The sequence below is a fragment of the Hibiscus syriacus genome, unplaced genomic scaffold, assembly GCF_006381635.1.
Source record: "Hibiscus syriacus cultivar Baekdansim isolate YM2019G1 unplaced genomic scaffold, ASM638163v2 tig00111036_pilon, whole genome shotgun sequence".
NCBI lineage: Eukaryota > Viridiplantae > Streptophyta > Magnoliopsida > Malvales > Malvaceae > Hibiscus > Hibiscus syriacus.
The window spans coordinates 222,251-246,663 of record NW_024062963.1 but is presented as its reverse complement, the minus strand read 5'-3'; the positions used below and the strand labels follow the sequence as shown (position 1 = coordinate 246,663).

The following is a 24,413-nucleotide window of genomic DNA, read 5'->3' as shown; positions in this document are numbered from 1 at the left end:
TATTCAGCTTCAAAAAAGGTGAAGTACACTAAAGGTCCTTAGATTATGATAAAATGATTATATTGCATTAAACTTTTAAAAAATATAAAATAATCATTAAATTTCTCAAATTATTATAAAATAGTCATTTTAATATTACAAAAAAAATTATTAAATTTATCATATCATTATAAAATTATCATTAAACTTGATTAAATTATTATAAAATGATCTTTTAATTTTATTAAAATTTTAAAAATTAGACATTAAACTTATCAAATTTTGTTATTATTAGATTTTGCGACTTGAATTCTATTTGATTTGACCAAAAAAATTCACAATATGATCAAATTGAGAGGGAAAAATTATGTAATAATTTGATGATAGTTTTATTATTTTTCAGTTTAGAGACTGAAATCATAGTTTAAGGACCAAATAGTGTATTTCACCCTAAAAAAGAAAAAATTTTAAAAAAATAATAAATTGATTCATTTTATTTTAGTAGGAAGCTACCAAGTTCACATCCAAATTTTGATTCCTAGCTTTTCTTGGTGGATTTGCGTTCCCAATAAATTTTTGAACTTTTTTTTATAAAAAAGTTTTCGATTTTCGCCCTTTTCTTTGTTGAATCTTGAGGAATAGTTTCGTGTGAATTTGATTATCATTGTGGTTCCGGTCCAGTTCCAGCTCCAGTTCCGATTCCGATCTCGTTTTGGATTTAGTTTCCTGGAAAATGGCGAAGCGTGGACATAAGCTGCGTATCCTTGAGCTTAATTTCTTGTTTTCTTTCTGTTATTGTTATAGTTATCGAAATGCTTAGCTTAAACTAGCTCCCGTCACTGAAATTTAATCAAGCTCGAAAGTTAGTTCTTGGCTTCTTCTTCTTTTGCAATTTTATGATGGATTTCAGTTCATTAAAAAGACAATATTTTTATATAAAGATGAGAATTTCAAGGCTTTTGGAGGGTTTTTATTGATTTTTTTTGATTACTCTATCCCCTTGACAAAATGAATGTAGAGGAATTTGAGGCTCATAATGCCAGTGTGAATTGTTTAAGTATGGGGAAAAGGACATTTAGGCTTCTTATTACTGGTGGAGATGATCATAAAGTTAATGTCTGGTCAATTGGGAAACCCACTTCTTTAATGGTAAGTTTCTCTCTTATACTTGGATTCTTTCCAAATTTAGCCTTCAAATGATTTCTCTTAGGCTGTGATTTTTTTTCGTCCCTTGAATTTGCATTTTTTTATGCCAATAAGAGTATTGGTGTTGTGGGATATTGAATACAAGAATAATGGTCTATCCTTGCGTGATAATGTGCAGAGTCTTTGTGGTCATACTAGTCCGGTCGAGTCTTTAGCTTTTGATCTGGCTGAAGTCTTGGTGCTTGCTGGTGCATCTTCGGGTGTGATAAAGCTTTGGGATCTCGAAGAAACAAAGAGTAAGTTTTCTGTTTCTCCTTGGTAGGCCATAATCCGAAGAAGCAGGGGAAACATGCTACCAAATAACAGTACAATGATTGTACTATACTGAATTAAAATTGGGTAATAATTAAGTTGTGCAATGCTTGATGTTGTTCTTGAAGTGTAGTGGTTCGCGGACTTACTGGACACAGATCTAATTGCACTGCTTTGGAGTTCCATCCATTTGGTGAGTTTTTTGCATCTGGTTCCATGGATACAAATCTAAAGATATGGGATATTAGGAAAAAGGGATGCACTCACACATACAAGGGTCATACTCGAGGCATTAGCACGATTAGATTCACTCCTGATGGCCGCTGGGTTGTTTCTGGTGGATTTGATAATGTTGTAAAGGTAACTAGAGGTTGCACCATCATCTGTATGAAATGAGCCATCGGTTCTATTTGTCTTAATGTTTTATCCTGTCACTGCTAACAGGTGTGGGATCTTACCGCTGGAAAACTCTTGAACGAGTTTAAGTTTCATGAAGGACATATTTCCTCCTTAGACTTTCACCCTCTTGAGTTTCTCCTTGCTACAGGTAAGATTTCATTATGAGTCGGTGAGTTTGTCGTAGTTGCATTTCATTTTCTATATTGCTTGCCATTTCCATCTTAGTTAATTTTAGAATTCCTTAACCTGCTTCCCAAGATGGAATCTTTTCCGTTACGGTTTTAATCATTGATTTAGGAGAATGACTTTTCAGTCCATATCTCATGCATTTTAGTTTTTGCAAATAATCAAAATTCCACTGCTTTGATCTTTGTTCCTTTTGTCATTTGTATGTGGACATGTACTCAATATTTCTGGATTGTTTGCTCTCTTTATCCCTCTTGAAAACAGCATTTTCTTGGGAATATTTTAATTGATATGCAACTGAATTCCAGGGTCGGCGGATGGAACCGTAAAATTCTGGGATTTGGAAACTTTTGAACTGATCGGGTCTTCAAGACCGGAGGTATATAAGCTTATGTGTCTGTAGTCTGAGAATCATATTCACATTTTAAAGGAAAAGAAGAAAAAGTAAACAAAACTCCCTTTATCGAAAATAAACCTTTCTCCATCATGCTTATGTAAAATGCTTATGTTGCTTCTTTTTAGGCTGCGGGGGTTCGCTTGAATACCTTTCATACTGATGGGAAAACTCTTTTCTGTGGATCAGACGATGGTTTGAAGGTTTGAATCTTCCATTGTAAAACCGTTTGATTCTTATCCAAATGATAAAGCAAACTTCTGAATATTCGATGTCATAACTGTAGGTTTATTCATGGGAGCCAGTAGTTTGTCATGATTCTGCTGATATCGGGTGGTCAACACTCGGTGACCTCTGCATCAATGAAGGCAAACTTTTGGGTTGCTCGTACTATAGAAATACTATTGGAGTTTGGGGAGCAGACATAGCGGTACTTACAATCATCGTTTTCTGACATTGTTTTTCCTTTATATTGTGCCAGTTTGAACTCCAGTGAAAATACATCGGTCTTGACTTCCTTCTTACATTTTGTACACGTCTTAGCATATTGAGCCATATGGACGAAATGACCGTTCCGAGAAGAAATTTAATCTTGAGGGAAGTTATTCTTTGGAAAAAGCTGGGAGTGGCATGAGATCAACTTTGGGATCACGACCCCTATCACCTGATTTCGAGACCAAGGAAATAAAGAACATATATGTTGACAGTAAGTCCTCTTTTCTGCATCTTTTTTCACTTTGTTACCTTGGTCAGTTTCGAGATTGACTTCTCTGATGATACATATAAACCTGAAAGTTGCTTTAATTTCCAAATGTAAAATTTTTAAACCCTTTAATTTGGTAAGCTATATTTCGTCTGACATGATATTCGACTTTCCATGAAAAGCTGCTGGCAGTAGTATGATTGCTGCTCCGAAAGATGGCTCTTTGAACTCTACAAAAGTGGTCTCCCCATCGGATGCCGGTGAAACAAGTAATCTGGCAGCTGAGAGGCAGAGTCCTGGAATAGGAGTTAATGCTAAATCTAATGGACAATCGGGTAACAACCCTGTTGTGAAAGAGACTACTAATTCTGGAAAAGAATCAATCACCTTTTCAAGGACAAAACCTGGAATGTTGCTCAGACCAGCTCATGTTAGAAGACCATCAGTCAACAAGTTTGAGGTCGAAAAGCTATCGGCTGCAGTTGAATCGGAAAGGTTAGACAGGGCAGTGGATCTGAATTCTCGGACTAGGCTTGTATCGGAGGATGGATATAGAACATCATGTGGTGAAAAGGATTCAAACATCGAGACTGTCACAGAGAAATCCAAAGAGATACAATCACCGCAGACGCACTCTACTCAAGAAGCTCGTAAGTTTTCTTGTACACATTGCTTTTATTCATTTGCAAATCAGTTAAGGTTATACATTTGTGTATTATTCCATACCCTCGTTGTCTTTCTTTGGATAGTTTGTGGCGTATTTATTTTTTCTATATCTATTTTCAGGTAATGAATCCCTCGATCTCAACAAAAACTCGAATGTCAAATTTGTGAATGGAGGTTTGCTCTTTCTTTCCAAGTCTTCTAATATATTAAACCGAATGTATTTCGATCTTTAGCAATTTCTCCCTTGGCAGTGGCTGTTGTTAGAGGAAGAACACGCAGTCTGGTCGAGAGGTTTGAACGAAGAGATTTATTGAACAGCAGTGATAATCCAGTGACTGATGGTATACCTCCTGCTGCACCGGAAGCCGATAAAATACCATCCATAATGGTGAGCTTAAGTGTATCTTTTCTCGAAGTTTCAAATTCCGGTTTTTTGCATGACCGAGTAATATTTATTTTCATGTTCATGAGATTCCGCATTTTTGTGATTGAATTAAATTTATTTCTTGTGACAGAAAGGAGGGACAAAAATATCTAAAACGGAACCTATCTCGGCCAATGATACAAGTCCTGTCGAAAGTCTAATTTCTACAACGGAATCAGCTTCTGGCTCCGAGGGTGGCATTACTGGAAGTTCAATTCCTAGAACGGAAACAACCACTACTTCTGACCAAGTAATGCAGATTTTCATGTTCACGAGATTCCGCATTTTTGTGATTGAATTAAAGTTATTTCTTATGCTTTAACCTAACAGAAAGGAGGAACACAAATATCTAAATCGTCGGCCAATGATATAACTCCTATCGAAAGTCTAATTTCTACAACGGAATCAGCTTCTGGCTCCGAGGGTGGCATTACTGGAAGTTCAATTCCTAGAAGGGAAACAACCCCTACTTCTGACAGGATAATTACTGGAGATCGAATTTCTAGAAGGGAATCAACTTTCACCTCAGATAGGATGAATGCTCGAAATCAAAGTTCTCGAAAGGAATCAACCTTTGCATCTAATAGGATCGTTACTGTAAATCAAATTTCTAGAAGGCAATCAAATTCTGCATCTAGTGGCAGCATTACTGGAAATCTAATTTCTAGAAGGGAATCAACCTCGGCTTCTGATGGGATCTTAACCAAAAACCGAATCACTCAAAGCGAGTCAACTTCCATTTCGGATGGGATCGTTTCAAGAAATCAACTTACTAGAAATGATATGAGTAGACCAACTGGTTTAGTTACTGAAAATAAAATTTCTAGGGTGGGAATGAATTCTGGTAATGATGGGAATGTTACAATTATCGAAAACCAAATTTCAAAGGGTGAATCAATCTCTGATAATGATGGAAAGCTAACCGAAAGTCTGATGCAAATGCATGATGTATTCTTAAGTACACTTCGGTCACGCTTAACAAAGTTACAGGTAAGCTTCAGCATCAGTTCATAGATGTAATTGGTGGATGAATAGTAATCATTGCATGTTTTAGAACTTCTGTTTATTTATTTGCTTCTTACATGTTAGTTTTCTTTTGTAATTGTTTTTGTGGTAACTGGTAGGTAGTGCGGCATTTTTGGGAAAAGAATGACATTAAAGGGTCCATCAGTGCCCTGCGGAAATTGCCTGATCATTCTGTGAGTATTTATCGGAACATTCCATTTGTGTTGCTTTATTCTGCTTTTAAGTGAATGAGGCTTGTCACTTGGATTCTGCCTAGCTTAGACTTGATAACTTCTGGTGCAGGTGCAAGCCGATGTGATCGGTGTTCTCATGGAAAAAATGGAGATTATCACCTTAGATCTCTTTTCCATCCTGCTTCCCGTGCTTATCGGCTTATTAGATAGCAAAATGGAAAGGTAATTTCGGAAAATTAGAAGTGTTGGTTCTTTCGAAAACTCAGCATGAGACTTGATTTAGGCATGCAGGTTATTCGGTTTTTGTCTTCACATTTAGACAATGGGCGTTTCTACTTGTGATGCTCAATTGCTCTTCTGGATTGCGATATGAATATACAGGCATGTAAATGTCTCTTTGGAAATGCTCCTGAAGCTCGTAGCTGTTTTTGGTCCAATGATACGCTCAACTGTTTCAGCCCCGCATGGTGTCGGTGTTGATCTTCATGCCGAGCAGAGGTTCTGACTTTCGGTTTCTTTAACTATTTTTATCTGTTTGATGAAGCCACTATGAAGTATGAATTAATCGTCTTTCGAAATTTGAACCAGGCGAGAATGCTGCAATCAGTGTTCTACGCAGCTACAAAAGATTCAAAAACTTCTTCCACCACTTGCAAGGTAATCCGCTCTTAAGAGCAATTGCAGCCGACATCCCAATTGTAATTCGATATTCTTATCGACTATGTACATAGCACGGTGCTTACATCCTTCGAAAATCCGATAACATCCTTAAATCAGTATCTTTTTCCTTTGTGGTCCCTACAGGAGAGGCGGCACGGTAGGGAGAGGCGCGCAGGAATTGAATCTAGTTCTTCAAGAATGATGGTGATTTGTGAAGGCAGCCATATAAATCATCTGCGACCGAAACATGAAAAATGTGGTCGAGCCGAAATCACTTATAATGGCCATTTCGTCATGACCATGTCCGTATCGGGCCATACATCTCGAAGGTGAATGAAGAAGAGATGTTAATCTCCTATGTTTGAGGATTTGCTGGTAAATTCCCCTGCCATTCTTTAATTCAATATGGTGACGTTCGTGATCTTTTCTGTTAAAAATGCATGTAAGCATGTCTAAATATACTCTTCGGCTATAAAATTCAATGAAATGTCAGTTCCTTGAAATCTCTTCTCATACAATAAAAATACATTGCAATATCTTAAACGTAAGAAATCAAAATCGAATCGAATATTATCCGAATTGATTATTTACAAAAATGAAATGAATTCATATAATATATGCAGATATTTAAATTCGTTTGAATAATGGATATCTGAGATTGATCTGAATCAATACAAATGCTTATCCGAATCCGAACCTTATAAGAGAATCAGGAGGAAAAAATTCTTGAGTGGACGTCAAAACAAATATCCGAATCGCAATGTTCATACTATTACCATCCCTATTTGTGCTTAAGCAAAGTTATGATCGTCGGCAGCAGCGGCAGGAGGATTACTATAATCAAGATAATGGCAGCAATGATGGCATAGCACGTCCATTTCCTTGAGCTCTTCTGTTGTTCCCTCGCCTCTTGAAGCTGCTCCGTCCCTCGCCTCACGAAGGAGCTTGCATGTGCAACATTGCTTTCGATATCGTTCAGTTGATGACCCTGAGCTTCGACGAGCGCAGCCATGTCCAGGAATATCTGATGAAGCTCGAGCAAATTCTTTTCGATCTCCTTAACGGCGTCGTGTCGTTCTTGAATCTCGGAAATGGTGTCCATAATTTGACCTCTCCCTTGTTCCTGGATTGCCCTTTGGAGGAAGCTCTCACTCTCGCCGCTCATGATCAAATTCTCGATAGTGTCTTCGTCAGGTTTTTGTCCGGTGATGGTGAAATAGCGTCGTTCAACGGTTTCTTTGTACTCCGCTTGCATCCTAGCTCTAAAACCTTGGAAATCATCCATCATCGTCTTTAGCTTCTTACCCAACCCGCTAACAACCGAGGTTCGGGTCCTATCGGAGGATGATCCGGGTCCGCAACCTGGAGCGCTACGGGCAGCGGCATTGGATTTTTCTAGAGCTTCGATCTTCCCTTTGATGACTTTCACTCTTTTGAGAACCTGTTCGACATCGGCGTCCATTCGAGAACGTAGCTGTTTCATGGTCTTGGCATTGTGTGCCGTTTTGCATTCCTCGTTGGCTTCTTGTAATGCCTTGTAAAGCGTCTCTATAGTTTTCATGTCTTCTTTAACATTCTCGACGTCCTCGAAGAATTTGTCAAGGTTAACAGTCTCGGTTCCGGCTTCCAGGTCGTCCATGTACGTCTGTTGTTTAAGGTCCGTGTATTTCCTGAACGAACTCGAAATTAAATCGTTCATTATGGCTCAAACTCTCAATGAATTACAGAGAAATTTAATGAAAAGAGATGATGTTGGTGGCAATGGACAAATCAAAATTTCTTATTTGTAATGATTATTTTATGGTTGGGATTAGGGCTATCTTCCTCTACATGGACTGCTAACTAACTGGTAGTAATTAGCAATGTAGGAGGAAGACAGGAGAAGAAAACTTCCATAAATCGAAGGGAAACAAAACAAAGGGTGTTTTGCCTTGTTTTTGTAAGAAAAAAGAGAGATGAGAAATAGTTAATCTAAAAATAGAAAGGACCATTTACTTGGTTTGACATCCTCTCTTGTCGGACCTGGTCCTATCCGTTAATCAATCACCCAAAGCTAAAAGGAGAAGGGAAAATAGGTTATCTAAAAATGCAGTGACGGTGTCCTTCCATCAGATCAAAGAGATTAGATTTTAAGTTTTCACATACTATTATGTGCTTGGAAATTGAATTACAAAAAGATAGTGAATTTGTGATGGAAATTGACAACGTAAATATTATAACATATTCAAATATTGATTCAAAGTTATTACGTGACGTACGATGATATGACAATCATTATTATAACGCGATTAGCAAGTTATATTTGATCGGGTTTTCTAAAGAGGTCAAGGGTTCGACCACCGATCCAACCGCCTTCATATTGAACGGCGGTGGAGGATGAAAGAACGATAAAGCTATTTATGAAGAAAGTGTGACTGCATCATCTTTTTTTTCCCCATCACGATCCACTAAGCTATTTATATAGACTGGTGAATAATATCTCCTAGCCAATCATAACAGACTTTACAATCAACCAGCTGACCTAACAATATAACAAAACAAACAAGCAACAGTCGGTTACAATTCGACTATAATTGTGACCTTATACCCTAGTCTTTTTTTTCATATATATACAGCCGTGAAGAAATGCTGATGAAGATGTATAACCTAATCCGTAACGCCCTCGACACAAATAGTGCATTCAGCTTAACCGGTTGCTGATGTGGGTGCAGATGTTTTGATAGAGACAACTGCCGAATGGTCCCCTTCAGCATCTCGATGACTGGTCCCAAGACTAATACTGTTACTGGTTTTTCCTCCTTCTAAGCCATGACCAGGGTGTATCTGAGTGAGTTCTGTAATACTATTGTCACTAAAGTTCAACATACTTTGCTGCCTATGGTATCTCTTGGTGGTATCATGAAGCAATCTCATTGTGTTGCCTGAATCCGAACCAGATGACAGCTCTTCTTCTCGCTCAGGTCGGATATTCAAATCAATTTGGCCTTTAAAAGATGAATTTGAGGATTTTACTCTGTTAAGATCATCTTCTGAACCCTCAAAAACAACCTTTTCCGGGCTTGGATGACTGGTATTCCCTGCATTAGTGTAGGGCAGAGGATCAGAATCTAATTCTTTATCGGGCAACGAAGGTTGCTTCTGTTTCTTGCATGCAGTTTCTGCTTCTTTTTCCGACTGTTTCTTCTCACGGCGCTGCATGAGGGTGCGGAAGCGTCTCTTGATTGTTTGACAAACATTACAAGTACATGTCTGTTTGTGTTTGGGGCCCTTCCCACTCGGGGGCTGAATGCATACAATGCACGAGCAACCAGGTCTATGCCGGGGGTGCTTTGTTGTGGCTTGAGATGAAACAGGGAGAGCCTTGCCCTCTCCTGAGGTAGCTAGGTTGGCAAGAGTGTCCAACCCCTCCAAAGCATCTACATTTTGTGAATCGCAGTTAGCAGCCTTCGTTTTCTTAGAAACAGCTGTCAATCACAATCACAAAAACCGATTTGTCGGTCGCACTAGGAAATGAATCGAAATAAAAGAAACTGAATTTTACACAAAAATCATCTGTCAAGAATTCAAATTCATTCATACTTTCCAGGTAAGTCGTACAAAATGTAAGCAATATTTACCTGGATTACAGCGTGGCAACAGATCTTCCAGCTGTTCTGCGGTCAGTTCTTGAGCGGCTGAACATAAAGATCTGTCAACATGGAAAACAGAAATGCTCATACAAAAACTAATTGTGTTTTTCATTCTTTTTACAGGGTCAGCATTAGCAAAATGAAGAAAAAAATGCATGAATTAGTGCTTACCTTTCTGGATCCCATGAGTTACTGGAACAGGTCCATCTGTAAGGAAGAAGAGCAGTCGAAGGCAATCTGCGCCACTTAAAACAATCTTCACATTGAGCCCACTGAGTCTTTTCCCTGACAAGAAAGAGCAACACATTGGGGTTTGCATGGTTCAAGAATTATTGCATCTATAAGACAAGATAACAAAGTAAAAGATGTTCGGACTTCGCTTTCAAATTGACTTTACAAATTTTAATTAACCTCCCAAGAAACCAACTACAGTGAGTACAGCAGAATATTTCAATATCATGAAGGAAGGTAGAGATCTCAATAAATCCAAAAAAATGATCCAAATCACGGCCCAAGTACTAAATTGATAGTTTTTCCTTGGTTTAATAAAAAAAAATGTCCAAACTAATTTTTTTTCTCATTTAGGTGCCTAAACTGTTTTTCGATCAATCCAAATACCTAACGTTATAAATGTTACCATTTTAAGTTCATCGGTCGTAACAGCCGTTAAAATATTCTGTTAAGTGACACACGTCACATTTATATAATTTCAAAAATTTTATTTAGAAAAAAAAAAACTTAAAATTATAATTTATTTTTCAAAAAAAAAACTCAAAGTTTTTGGAAATCTTAAGAAAAACCCCAAAACTTTGAAAACCCTACTTTCAATATCAAAACTCACACCGGCCATTGCCCTTTGCCTTCATTGTCTTTGATCGAACCTCCACTTAACCACACATCTACCCGACGACCAATCATCCAACAAACACCCAACAAAATAGGAGCCGATAAACCCTAAACCCGACAAAGAACAAAACTGCAAATCACGATACCACGTGACCCCGATGGCCATCTCAACGGTAAGGAGGACGATGTCCAACAAGAGAGATGGCAAGGACGGCTTCGGCTACGAGGGCCATGGTCGCAAGGGAGATGGCAAACTTAAGGTTAGGGATTTTTAGGAATCTGGGCTTTTTGTAAGTTTAGAGAAATTAAGTTTTATTTAAATATAATAATATTTTTATTTTAAAAAAAATCAAAATTAACTAAATGCGACATGGGTCACTTAACGGAACAGTCTTTAAGTCCGAGACACTTAAAATGATAACGTTTGTAACGTTAGACACTAGGATTGACCGAAAGAAAGTTTAGGCACCTAAATGGGAAAAAGGGTATAATTTGAGAATTTTTTTTATTTTAAGCTTTTTAACATAAGCCAGAGCATCCAAAAGAAAGTGATCTACCCCAAATTATCAGATGCAAATATTGTTGGCCTCCCAAGAATAGGAGCATCCTGTAAAAAAGGAACACAACAAAATTAAGGAACACAACAAAAAAGAGAGAATTCCCAAGAAAAGAATAAACTTTATTGAATATATAAGTAACAATTTATATCAGTAGGCAACCAAAAATAATGAACACTCTCATACTCTAGCAAAATAAAACTGAACAGTCGTGACAAAAATAGAATCAAATATTTAACGATAGATTAATCTGAGCCCGTGGCAGTATTCATGAACAAGTAACAACAAAAAGGTTCCTGAGCAACCTATATGGGTCCATCAAGTGTGTATTGACTGTAAAATCGCCACACTTACAAGTAGAAGGCTTCCCTTGCAATTACTTACAACCAAGATGTTTCAATCACAACAGATAAAGAGCAAACAAATTAAATAATAGATGGCAATGGCATACCTCATATTCTTCAAACTCAACACCTTCAATCACTACAACACTGGGCACATGATTAGGAGGGGGGCGCAGCAGCCCATGAGCTTCTTCCCAAGTTATTTTCAGCTCTATGAGGTCTTCATTATCAACTCTTCGGTGCTTACTTTTTGAACCCAAACTGCTATTTTTCCTCTTTCTGGAAACTGCTGGTTTGGTTCCTGATGGTTCCTTTGCTGTGTGTCCTGACTTGTCAAATTTTGAAAATGAGGTTGGATCCGCCAGATCAGCCTGGTTGATTGGCAAAAAGCTAGGTATGAACTATCTTTTAAAGAAATAATACTCAATAATATCACTAGTTTTAGGTTTTGTGACACTAACATCTCCATGCATGGAAACTCCATTACTATTTTTAGTTTCACTGTCCTGCCAACAAAAACACATGAATGTATGTAAATCTCGCTTTTAGAAAGGACAACGGTTATAATGTTTTACCATGATTGAAGCATAAATGCATATCCTCATCAGATGAAATTAACAACAATTGGAACCAAATCACTTTTGCAACTAGTTCTATTGCATGTTATCTTAGATCTGGAACATACAGGTGCACAATCAGAACTGTAAATCATTGTGCAAGACCAACCTGCTCAGATGTTGATGTAGGTGCAGCCTTTCGGAAACCCATGACTAACTTCCCTCCAGGCTCTAACCGACTAAATGTTACTGAGGAAACAACAGTTACCAGTTTTGAAAGAGTAATAAATCAGAAAATCATGATGCAAGATCATAAGAAATAGCCATCATATCAGTAAGTACATAAATCAAACAGACAACGATGTAAAACACAATTGAAGGACAAAGAAAATGAATAGGGTCAGGGACGAGCATATAAAATTAAGAGGAGACAAACATATAAAATTTTAAGGGGCGAAAACATATTTTCAATAAAAAATACAAAGAAAATATCTAAAATATATAGGAATTTGACTGAATAGGGGTATAGCTAATAGGCAACACATAATAAAATTTGGGCCATCATTAACAGGTAAATCCAAGCGGCAATTAACAGAAACCATAAATTTTCAGAGAATAAAATCGAGGAGCTATAATTTGAACATGGCAAACTTTGGGCCTCTAGCACAAACTATTGAAATCACTAAATTTTTTTTTGTCCCACAAATATCAATTTGTTACCTATGTCGCCCGCTTGTAATTGCATGTCCTGTAAGCAAGGAGTAACCCCCTCTAAAACATACATTCTGCTATTATTATTGGGCCAGAAGCGGAACTGAAATACCCATTCCTTTCCTTTCGAATCCTGTACTTTAAGAGGTAACCCTTCCGACTGAGATATCGGTGGGAAATAAGCCTGTCACGTGATACCAATTTAGTAAGTGATGATAATGTAGTAATATAGATAACAATTGATGGGAAACTAAGATGCACAACATCAAATTCAAGGCTCATCTTTTAATGTCAGCAAAAGAAACATTAAAACTAATGACTACAGAACAAAATGAGAGTGTTTCCAGTAAAAAAGACGAAGTATGGTAAGTGATACCAAATATTTATAATCAAAACCTATGCCACTAAATAATGGTCAAGATAATTAACGTAAACAAAACTTATACACCGCCAAGCCTTATGACATGAATCTACAAACTTTATTATAAAGCTTAGAGCAATGACTCACCTCCGCACATTTTTTTGGCAGCACTAAACGACCAATTCGCCCAGCATCACTAGCACTCAACATTTTCTCAAACAAAGGAGTGATTAAAGGACTTGAACTTAAATACGGTTAAGCCTAACCAAAGAAATAATGTCATGACCAGTTTTTTATAATTAATACTAGTGGATGTTTTCCCCCAAAAAATTTATATTTAAATCAGAAAGTTACTGGGAGGTTGTTTGTAAGCCTCACTATAGCTGGATTTTAAGCAAATTACTGAGGCTTCGAGACGATGCGATGAGATTATTTTTCCCTGGTACTGATTTGAGCCTAATCAAATGTAAATGGATATGGGATAGTATTCGAATAAGCAGAGAGAAGGTGAGCTGGCACAAGATTATTTGGTTCCCTTCTCATATTCCTAAATTTTCCTTAATTGCGTGGATGGCTACCCTCGACAGGCTGCCAACTAAGGACAGGCTCGTTCGTTTTGGCTTGGTTATTGATGATGTGTGTATGGTATGTGGTTCTGGCATGGAATCACGTGATCACCTATTTGCAGACTGCCCCTATGCTAAGGATGATTGGAGTGCTGTTCTAAGGCTGTGTGGGATTTGTTGTGTGGCTTTCAGCTGGGATCAGCGTCTAAATTGGTTGATCGAGAACTTGAAGGGAAAAACCCTTCGCACTCGGATCCTTAAGCTTGCTTGGACCGGGTTCCTTTATCATATTTGGGAAGAACACAACCACAGGCAGTTCAGAGGTCTTTCAAGTTCAAGTGAGGTAATTGTAAATAGAATTAAGGAGGCGGTGAAAACCAAAATGTATAGCCTTTATACACAGAGTAGATGGTGGTAATAGATACTTGTACACAAATTGGGACCTGATCTAGTTTGAGGCAGGTTGTTTGTAGCAGCTAAGCTGTTTCTTTGGATGAAATATAATTACTTATCCAAAAAAAGAAGCTCGTTCCTTAAAAAGTTAATAAACTCTGCAAAATCAATTATTAATGATAACTGGCCTGGTATGTTCTGCAATTCAAAGTATCAAGAATGCCTTATAGAATCAAAAGGATACTCTTCAGATGTTTGCTGCAGGTCTGGATCAGTAAACCTAGGCCAATAACGATGAAATAGTTGATTTCTTCCGTGGCCATCAGGTCTAAGCCTCCCATTATGAATCAGAGTTTCACCCGATGCATCAAGCCCATTATGTAGATTACAATGAAATTGCTTGGCCAGAGGAGATTCAGAGTTCGATTGCAAATGCGTGCAAGGAAACCCAATTTGACCATGTGCTCCATCTGGAGATGTATAAGGTACAGCTAAGCCAAATGGTAAATTAGATGGCACCTCCCTCCGAGAAGGATGCTGAGAATTGGTTAAAGATGGACCAGACTGCTTCTCACAATTGATTCCTGGACAATAAATGGTTTTTAAGAGGTTCAGCATCCACTCTGCAGTTTTACTGACAATGTTTACAGAAGAAAATGTACATGCAAGCATGAGGGTAATGTAGACATCCACATCTTACATATGCAAGCATTAATGCTCATGGATATATGTTTCCTAGGACTACCATGACTGATACAGGGAAATGTTTTTCAGAACCTGCATTTCCATTCTCACGTATCCTGAACACCAAGCTTCAGGGACCCATTAATTAGCCTTTCAGAGAAGTCCTCAATTTTCTTCTTTCCCAGGCATGAAGAAGATAATCCGTTGGAGACATTTAGTCTGTCATTTCCTGTGGAAAAGTCAACTTCATAGGGAACCGTAAAATGCAACTCAGACTGGGGAATTGCAGAATTGAACAAACTGAGCACTTGCCGCCAAGGTACAGGACCCAAACCAGCTAGCTGACTCCAGCCCCTACCTTTTGCAGAATCATCTTTAAACTTTTCAGACAAAGAAGAGTGCACAAGCAAAGAAGGTGGCGACGAAGAATTTGAACCCTGAGATACAGTGTGCAATGAAGAGATTATAACATATTCTACAACCAAATGAATATTTCAACTAAGAAATAGTTCCCTCACAAACCCTAAACATAAAAGTAACATAAAAAATGATGTTTTCCGTTCATATATGATCACAAAGTAACTCTGAGAAGACCATGCGATTTCCATAGTGAACAAACTATCCAATCGAAAAGATGATGTTTCAACTATCGGATTGTTGCTCAACGAATCACATGATATTCTGAATAAGAATCGAGACATTAAAGTGTTCTACATCAACCGTGAAGCGAATTGAGTTGCTCATTCCCTGGCACAATGAGCTTTATCGAGATCCAATCCGTATTGGTTTTACAATGACAAACCCCAAAATTTTTAAGTCCGTTGTAATCATGGACGCTGTTGGAATATAATGAAATTCCTCTCTCAAAAAAATGATCAAAAAGTAAGAATAATGAAGATTATGCCCAATTTTTTAAAACTAACAATTACAGTCTAAAAGAGACACCAGAATACCATAGTAAAATCATCCATGCTCACCGTAACAACATTTTTCCTTCCACAAGCTATGCATTCTATTCCTCCAGCATCCAACAAAGTAAATGCATCAGCTGAAACAATGCACCCGCAATGCACCCGCTGCAAACCAAAAAAAACATGACTCGCAAGTAAAAGCACACATTCAATATCATAACACGGAATTATGAAAATAAAATAACGGTAATAAATGTGTACACTAAGTTACTAACCTTCCCACATGACTCGCAACTCCTCCAACCAGAAGCATTCAAGTGAAAAGTATCACAAAATCTTCCCTCTTGAAAAGCAGAACTAAAAATTACAGAGCTTAATTCAGATACAAACGTTATAGCAACAATTCACTTTTAAGACCTAACACTCAAACAAACAAAAAATGGCGAGTAGCAAGCATTTCGAACTTGTGATTCAAGTTAATAAAAAATCTCTAAATTAAACCACTTCTGCAACAAACATAATTCCATACTAAATTAAACCAAAAATATATATCTCCTAGAGACGAAGTCGATGGAGAGTGAAACTGACGCGCATCGATCGCAGAGCTCGGCGAACTCCCCCGTTTGTAGACGCCATCCTTTCCTCGATCTTTCCGGTTTCAGCTCTTTACAGTCAGAATTGAAGCAACTCTGAGAAGACGCAACTGCTGCCGAAGTGGAAGACATTATTTTCATTTCAAAACGCCATAGGTAAGTGCTAAGCTCTTTATCTTCATGAATATGAAACTTTCAAAAGAGAAAATGGTTAGGGGGCTGATCTGCAATACCGTGAGAAAGCAAAAGAGAAAGCACACTAGCAAAGAGGTTAAAGGATAGGGGTTTTGGCGGAGAGAATAATAATAATTAATTAACTAAAATTAATTAGAAAGGGATTCTATGTTTTTAAATAAATAAATATAGGCGGCGTTGTAATTGTTTTTGTATCTTCCGTTTTTGTCCTTATTATCGAGGTATGTTTTAGGGTAAGTCTATAAAAAAGATCAGGAATTATATTTTTGATTAGTATAATTTTTATTTTTTTACGGTTTAAATAAATGAAGGAGGGAAGATAATTTTTAATCATTTAAGCGACAGAATGTCCTAAAAAATAATTTAAAAAAGAATATACGGGACAAATGAGCATTTAAGTCATTTACATATTCTAAACTTCACTCTTTTATGAAATTTAATTATTTAAAAAAATGTTTTAGAAAGTTAATATTTATAAAAAAAATTAGATGTTTTTATTATAGGGATGAACATGATCCTTTGATGTATATCTTTTATTATTTTCTTTTTGTAAAATATTTATCGGTACAGAAGTGTTGCCTTTGTAATTTATTTTCTAAAAAATTTAAAAAAAAACTTAATTCTTGTTTAATAAATTAAAAAAATAATTGTTGAAAAATTAAAACTTGATGGAGTTAATTTTAAAATATATTTGATAATTTACTTAAAATCAACATAGTTAGATTGTTTGATAAATGTACAATTTAAAAGATAAAGTACATAACGTGGATTCTTTTTATCTATATATTTTTACATTATTTTCATTTTCTTTACTAATGATTCCATTTTAAACCAATAAAATGATAACACTTTAATTCAAAATCCTCGTAAGGGATTCATGTACTTAATCACTAACTACTCCAGAAAAATGTATTAATATTTGACCAGAACTTCAATTCTCATCTTATGATTCTTATCCGTTGTTTGTTGTTATATTTAAGGGTAAATTATACATTTAGTATTTAAACTATTAGTTTCGATCTGTTTTAGTACATAGTCTTTCAATTTTTTCAAAACCATATATAGAGTTTAGTTTTTATTTCATTTTAGTATCCTGTTCAGAATTTAACGTTAAGTTTTTTTAAAAAAAATAAAAGTTTAGATACTAAAACGGACCAAAATTAATAGTTTAGGTACTAAACGTATTAAGTTTTTAACAGTAGCGTATTAAAACGAAACAAAAACTAAACGTTAGGTATGGTTTTGAAAAAAAATAAAAGTTTAAGTACTAAAACGGATAGAGCACTAAAACGGATAGTTTAGATATAAATGTGTAGTTTATCGTTTGATATTTTTAATTAAACTAGAATGAATATCAAATGAATTACACTGCAATGTATTTAGCTTTACTTCAAAGAAAATTAAAACCTAAACAGGATTGTTTGAAAGTGTTTCTAGAAAGATTCAGTAATGTATTACATCAAGTCATCAACCCTCTGCCAACTAATACTTCCACACTTGACATAATATCATTTGTTTCCATTTCCATCCCCTTACTTTGTTTATTAATTAAGCCATTTTCCGATCAAAACAAATAAAAAATCTCATTTGTTTTGTCATATATGCAATATATACAAATATTTTATGGTAAATTATGCGGTCAGTACATAAACTATCAGTTTTGATCTATTTTAATACCTAAACTTTCAAAAAAATCAAAATCTTAGCTAAAATTTAGTTTTTTTCTTCGTTTTAGTACATCGCTTTTAAAAACTTAGAGGACGATTTGCAAGTGACACATTTTTTATGGGTAAATTGCATCATTCATCACTCAACTATCTTCTCACTCCTATTTTTTCACTAAAGTTTAAAGTTTTTTAGTTTAACTACTTAACTTTCAAATTACTCCTAAATTAATCACTCTAACTTTCAATTTTATTATTTTATTTGTAATTTTATATTAATAAAATAATAAAAAATGTCATGTCATAAAAATTATTAATAAAATAAATTAGAGTGATTAAAATAGGAACAATTTGAAAGTTTAATAGTTAAATTGAAATTTTTTAAACTTTAGTACCAAAATAGGAGTGAGAAAATAGTTGAGGGATGAATGATGTAATTTATCTATAAAAATTACAGTATGTTAAGTTTTTAACTACGATGTACTAAAATGAAATAAAAACTAAACGTTAGGTATGATTTTTAAAAACTTAAAAGCTTAGGTATTAAAATAAATTAAAACTGATAGTTTAGATACTAAACTCGTAATTTACCTAAAATTTTATATAAATCCGATAATATTAAACATAATATAATAATGCTAAAAAATTAAAAAAATATATCATATCATAATATGAATATTTAAAAAAATTACGTGAAGGAGTTGCTAGTATGAAAATGTCAGTCTATTGCTAAATAGGGTTGTAAATAAGACAAGGTAGATTGTGAGCTACTCGAAATTGATTCGGTCAAAGCTTGATAAACACTTGACTCGAGTTCTTAACGAGCCAAAACAAGATACATAATACTCGACTCGAAAATCTCGTTAGCATCTCGAAAATATAATATATTAAGATTTTATTTATAAAAAATAAATTATTAATAATATTAACATTTATGTATTGATTTTTTTAAAATGTAGTATAAGATTTTCATATATTTAATGTTCATATTCAAGTTTGAGGCTTCAATCGAGTTAAGTTTAGTATATTTTTTTCATTTCGAACTTTTACGAGCTTCAATTCATGGTTTTAAATTCGAGTCGAGTTTAAAAATTTTAAACTCTCAAATTTTCGAATCGATTCGAACTCTATTTTAAAATTATCAAATCTAATCTAACTCTATAATACTCGAACTCGAGTCTACTTATTTACGGCCCTACTACCAACTATTGGTGCAAGAGAACTATCCATGAGTGGAAAATGCATCAAATGAGTGGTCAGTTGAAATTTTGACTTTTGAGGGTTTTTCTTGTCCGTTCAATGGTCTAACATGAAAGGTTAGATATTTAAAATAGGATGAATAAAATAATAAAGGATAAAGTACATGAGAGATCATAAAATTATGTCCGAGTGATTGTTTTAGTTATTAAATTTTCAAAAATACAAAAATAGTCATTAAATTTATTGAATTGTTATAAAAAGTATATAAAATCAATAAAATCTAATGAACATTTTGTAGTAATTTAATAAATTTAAAAATTATTTTATAATTTTTGAAAGTCTAATAACCAAACTAATCCTTTAAGCAGGGCCGGTCCAATGAGTTTTAATTCCCTAGGCGATATAATAATTTTATGTCCCTATATTTATACCGTATAATAGACAAAACATAAATAATTTTTTTAAAACAAAAATGTATTAGAAATTATAGTCAAACAATATCAATACAAATATAAACCAAAACCTACAAGGCTACAAATATCACCTAAAACGATGCCTTCGTGCACTAGAAGCATAAATTTTTTAAAACAAAAATGTAATAGAAACACTATACGGCATACAGTTCCATGGCTTCAGCCCAAATCATACACAAAAAGAAGAGTATTTGCAGTCAATATCTCCACTTACCAGAAGCATTTTGGTTGAATGATGTTAGCTTAATATAACCGATTCTGGGGTAGCTCTTTTCTGAACCAGGAACCTCGCATAGCCTCGACTTTGCAGGGTTCAGTGAAACTTTCGCTCGCCTAGAAAAGTGTAGTCGCCAATGGGTCAATCTTAAATCTTCCACGAAATTGGTACAAAATAGAACAAGAAGAAAAGAACATGTAAAATATTTTGTCCTTAATTACAAGGAGCAGAAGGGGATAACTAGGAATAAAAATGACAAAATCAATATTCCCATTTTCCACCTCACTAAATTTGGAAAGTATAATAATAGAACTGACACACATTTTAGGATGCTGAATCAAAGAACATCAGTAAAATTTTGGATATGGTTTCTAATATATCGAGTTCAAATGCATCATAAGGTATTCGAATGAAACACTTACGTGAGAGCTAAGTGCTTCATTATAGGCCCACTTTGAATTGTTAATTCCACTGAACTTGCTTCTGGTCCTTTGTAGTTTAGTCAAAAAGTAGAGCATAATATTAATATCTAAAAAAGAACGGGCAAATCGAGACACAAATACATACAAAGAAAAATGGAAGGAAATATCTCTAAGACAGCCGCATAAAGATTTCTTCAATACGAAAATCTAGATGAAAGTTGATTACGTTTCAACCGAAGAGAGCAACACACTTACTGCAATCTCTCTGCAGCATAATAGATGCCCATGTTTTCTGTGCTTGTATTATCTATTTGCAAGATAATATCCCCAGACGAAATGCCAGCCTGATTTGCAGGTCCCCCAGGAGCAGCTGAAATAACAACGAGCCCGGCTTGTGATCATTCGGATCCAGTTGGGTAACCTATCGATAGCCCTACACGGTGTAGGCTACAACTGTTAGAGACCCTTGAGTTCCAGACTGCCTTCAGAGAAAATATAAGATATTTTACAGAAACTGATGCCCCCCTCCCAAAAAAAATATGATGCCCTGGGCTAAGGCCCATATGATACATGTATTCATGTATTGGGTCGGCCGGCCTTTAAGTATAGTTCAGTGATCTTTGATGTACTTTACCCAATAATAAAAGAGGTTTATCTAACATATTGGTAATTGAAGTTGGTACATATTTTTTTCAAATGATACCTAAACTCCAATAAAAACAACAAATCAAAAATTATGTTTATGTGTCATTTGTGGTCAAATTATTGATATCATTAAACATTAAGTACATCCCATAATTTAATTGATCGTTGAAATGACTATAAATTCATATGTTAATTTGAGACAAAAAAAATTAATACAAATTTAGAAAAGTTACAATTTAAGACATCAATGGGTATAATAAACCAAACCCAAAAGCCAAGAAGGAAAAAGGGGTGTCTAGGAAGTAAGAACCGTGGAATCGGGAATGGTGAAAAGGTACAAAACGGTTCAAACTCTTTGAAACCGTGTTTCATGTCTTAATACAGTGATTAGAATAAAATCAATGGAATCGGATACCAAACACTGTGATCAAGATTTAACCATCTTTTAAGAGTAATGTTCGTGGCCATTTCCTTACAAGACAGACAACGACTCCGTTTTCTGATTAGATTTTGCTAACTCCACTATTCTCATCTCTGGAATTGCACGTTCCCAACTCACCTTATGCTTCCATGCATCACTCTTTGTTGCTCTCTCGGTTTGTCTTGACTAATTCAGAACGATTTGTGTCATGCACCTGGTTTTGGTGGATTAGTCTTTCAATGGGGATTTTTTGTACCCACAAGAACTCGAACTCAAGGTCTGCTTAAGTAATATCAAGTTGCTTAACACTTGAACCAATATTGTTGATAAAATTATTGTACTTATATTGATTGTGGTTGTCGACCATTAAACATTGGAAGGAGCAAGTATATTTATTTGTTCGAATTAAAAATTAAAATTTTGCTTGATGTTTTTTATAATTTGATTCTATATTCTTACAATATTACTGTTATGTCTAAAATGACGGTTGTTATACCAAAAGTAATGACATATATTTTATTAACGTGTAAATTTATTATGGGTTGAACATAATTGATTCAATCCTTATTATGGGTTGAACAGAATTCGACGTTAAATGAAATTAAATTTCAAATAAGCATAATAGAGGGACTAAACTAGAATTAGACCTAAAATATACCAGACGATTCGTATATAAATCCCAAGTGCGCTCTTCGCTTGAAGAACCCGCAGCAAATCAAACTTACTCTCTCTCTCTCTCTCTCTCTCTCTCTCTCTCTTCGCGGTCTCTACTTATTTGTTGTTGATGGAAGAAGATGAGAATTGTGATGGAAATGGGAATGAAGAGGACCATTGGAAATCGATTGAAATTGCGCCCATGACGTGTTCTTCACCAACGATTTCAAACCTTCCATTAATTTCCTCGAATGATCCATTCTTCTCCTGCATTATCACTCTCTACATTCTAATCCTCCTTTACTTCCCTCAAAGCTTTTCCCTCAAAATCCTTTTCGTTTTAACTCCTCTTTTGCTTTCCCTCCTCCGTTCCAATGCCGTCCAAAGGACCCGATCGGGCACAGAAAGTAAGGGAATCGTCAACGAAGTTGAAAAAACGGAGTTCTCGCAGCAAGAGCTTAAATGGGTCGGGCTTAAAAGCGAACCGGAGGTTTCCGAGTTTCGATGAGTTTTTTGTTGAATCGGACGTCGGAGCTCCGTTGGAGGTGATATTCGAAGGGTTCGAAGGGGAAGAAGAAGGGGATGATTACCCCGATTCGGCCCGTGTTATTGAGAGGCATCCTTCGCTGTCGTTGTACTACCCGGAGTCGGACTCGGATAGTTCTTCGTCGTTGGAGATGGATTTCCCGGTGACCGGGGAATGGATTTCGCCGGAGAAGTTGTGTTACCAATGGGAGGAGGAAGACAGAGATGAAGGGATGATTGAGATAGATTTGGATTTTCGTGAAGAAGAAGATAATTTGATTGAGATTGATATTTCTTAAGCATTAATTTTAGCTAAGATTGGATTTATTTTAATTAAGAGTTAATGGTATTATATGTTCTCAAACTATAAACTGGTCCCTAAGCTTTTAAATATTCTAATTTCACTCTAAATTGGTCCAAATTTTTTTTAACATTTCAAAATAATCCCCAAACTAGGTTCCTCATCCTATGTTAGTCCCCAAAGTTTTGGATGTTCTAATTTTATCCTCGAACTTTTGAAAGATTTAGGGAGACATTATTGAAATTTTCAAAAGCATGGGATCTATTTAGAATGATGATCATACTTTGGGAATTAATCTGAAATGCTCAGAAGTTTGAGGATTAGTTTAAAATAAGAGTTGTAGTTTGGGGATGAAATTAAATTGTTTAAAAGATTAAGGATCAATTTAAAAAGGTCTTAGTTTGAAAATGTATATGACAATTAGTTTTTGTGAGGGATTTGTACTTATATTATATACGTTGTGCTATTGTATATTATTTTATGTTATTTTAATTATGAAAAATATATTTATTAAATTTTGGATCTTCTAATTTTATTCTCAAAGTGTTGATTTGATTTTTTTTAAATATAAAGCTATAAAATAGTAAAAAAATAATGAGACAAATTTATTAATGTCTTGCATGATCAAAGAAGATATTAAAAACTGACAATTTTAACATCAAAATAACACAGAGATAAAATTTTAAAATTTTCATGATTTTGAAAGAAAAAAAAATGAAACTGCATATTCTCACGTATATGCTCCTATAAGAAAGAATTACAATTTTCGCTTTGATTTTGGTTAAAATCTTGTTTAGAGCCTCCATGGAATGCTGATTGCTCAGGTAGGTCCCCAGCAACTCAAGTACATCACAGTCCTAAGAGACTCTTCTGCATGCTTCAGCTTCTGGTTCTTTGCAGTTTTTGAAACCCCACTCTTTATACTACTGCAGAAACCACTTGCTTGCTTCGACGACGAAGAAGAAGATGAAGAAAGCCCAGACCCAGTGAACGATCTCAGACAAGATTCACACTTCGAAGCCTTGTCTTCCATTGCACGTTATCTTTTCTTTTCGAAGTATTTAGGGAGATATATATTTTGCGAAAAACTACTTGACTCGGGCCATGCTTTTAAGGAACCAAACATGGTGGCTTCAAATGGACGTTTTAACCAGAGGAAGAAGCTAAGAAGAACACGTGAAGATTCCCAGATGATTGGATAGAAAGGACAAAACCCGTTGTCTACGTTTTGAGTTTGAAAGTTTCTCTCGTGCTTGAATTTCTTTGGATTTTCAGATAGTTTAAGCTTTCTGGGCAACTTGTTTGGCGTTGATACTTCGGTGATGATGTTGACTTTGAAACATGGTTTGATTTAGTCAGGGATAATGACGTAAGGTTTCAAACAACCAAGAATTTGATGCTATAGTCAAGGTCAAATTACGTTGTAGTCCCTCTAAAATGTTGATATGTATTTTTGGGTAAATAATATTTTGGTAC

The 24,413-nt window shown here is 35.4% G+C and overlaps 2 protein-coding genes and 1 pseudogene across 3 annotated transcripts; 1 reads left to right on the top strand and 2 right to left on the bottom strand.

The window, feature by feature from the left end:
* The first annotated feature begins 545 nt into the window (after nt 1-545).
* Nucleotides 546-6,530, top strand: LOC120151288 (katanin p80 WD40 repeat-containing subunit B1 homolog KTN80.1-like). 2 transcript variants are annotated; one of them, XM_039163795.1, is made up of 19 exons: nt 546-737; nt 998-1,128; nt 1,304-1,421; nt 1,571-1,797; nt 1,882-1,984; nt 2,331-2,401; nt 2,545-2,619; nt 2,703-2,846; nt 2,960-3,122; nt 3,302-3,769; nt 3,906-3,959; nt 4,037-4,173; nt 4,301-4,459; nt 4,540-5,199; nt 5,334-5,408; nt 5,518-5,630; nt 5,790-5,906; nt 5,997-6,065; nt 6,213-6,529. In XM_039163795.1, exons 1-19 carry the CDS (start codon nt 713-715, stop codon nt 6,268-6,270), a joined length of 2,967 nt encoding a protein of 988 aa, XP_039019726.1. In that variant the 5' UTR covers nt 546-712; the 3' UTR covers nt 6,271-6,529. The 2 variants fall into 2 exon arrangements, with proteins under 2 accessions (XP_039019726.1, XP_039019727.1); XM_039163796.1 differs by lacking the exon at nt 546-737 and having other exon boundaries at nt 1,105-1,128; nt 1,566-1,797; nt 6,213-6,530.
* A 319-nt stretch (nt 6,531-6,849) lies between these two features.
* LOC120151253 (syntaxin-124-like) lies at nt 6,850-7,817 on the bottom strand. The gene has a single exon (XM_039163770.1). The coding sequence runs from the start codon at nt 7,765-7,767 to the stop codon at nt 6,850-6,852; it is 918 nt and encodes a 305-aa protein (XP_039019701.1). The 5' UTR covers nt 7,768-7,817.
* A 689-nt stretch (nt 7,818-8,506) lies between these two features.
* Nucleotides 8,507-16,504, bottom strand: LOC120151236 (annotated as a pseudogene).
* Between the last annotated feature and the right edge of the window lie 7,909 nt (nt 16,505-24,413).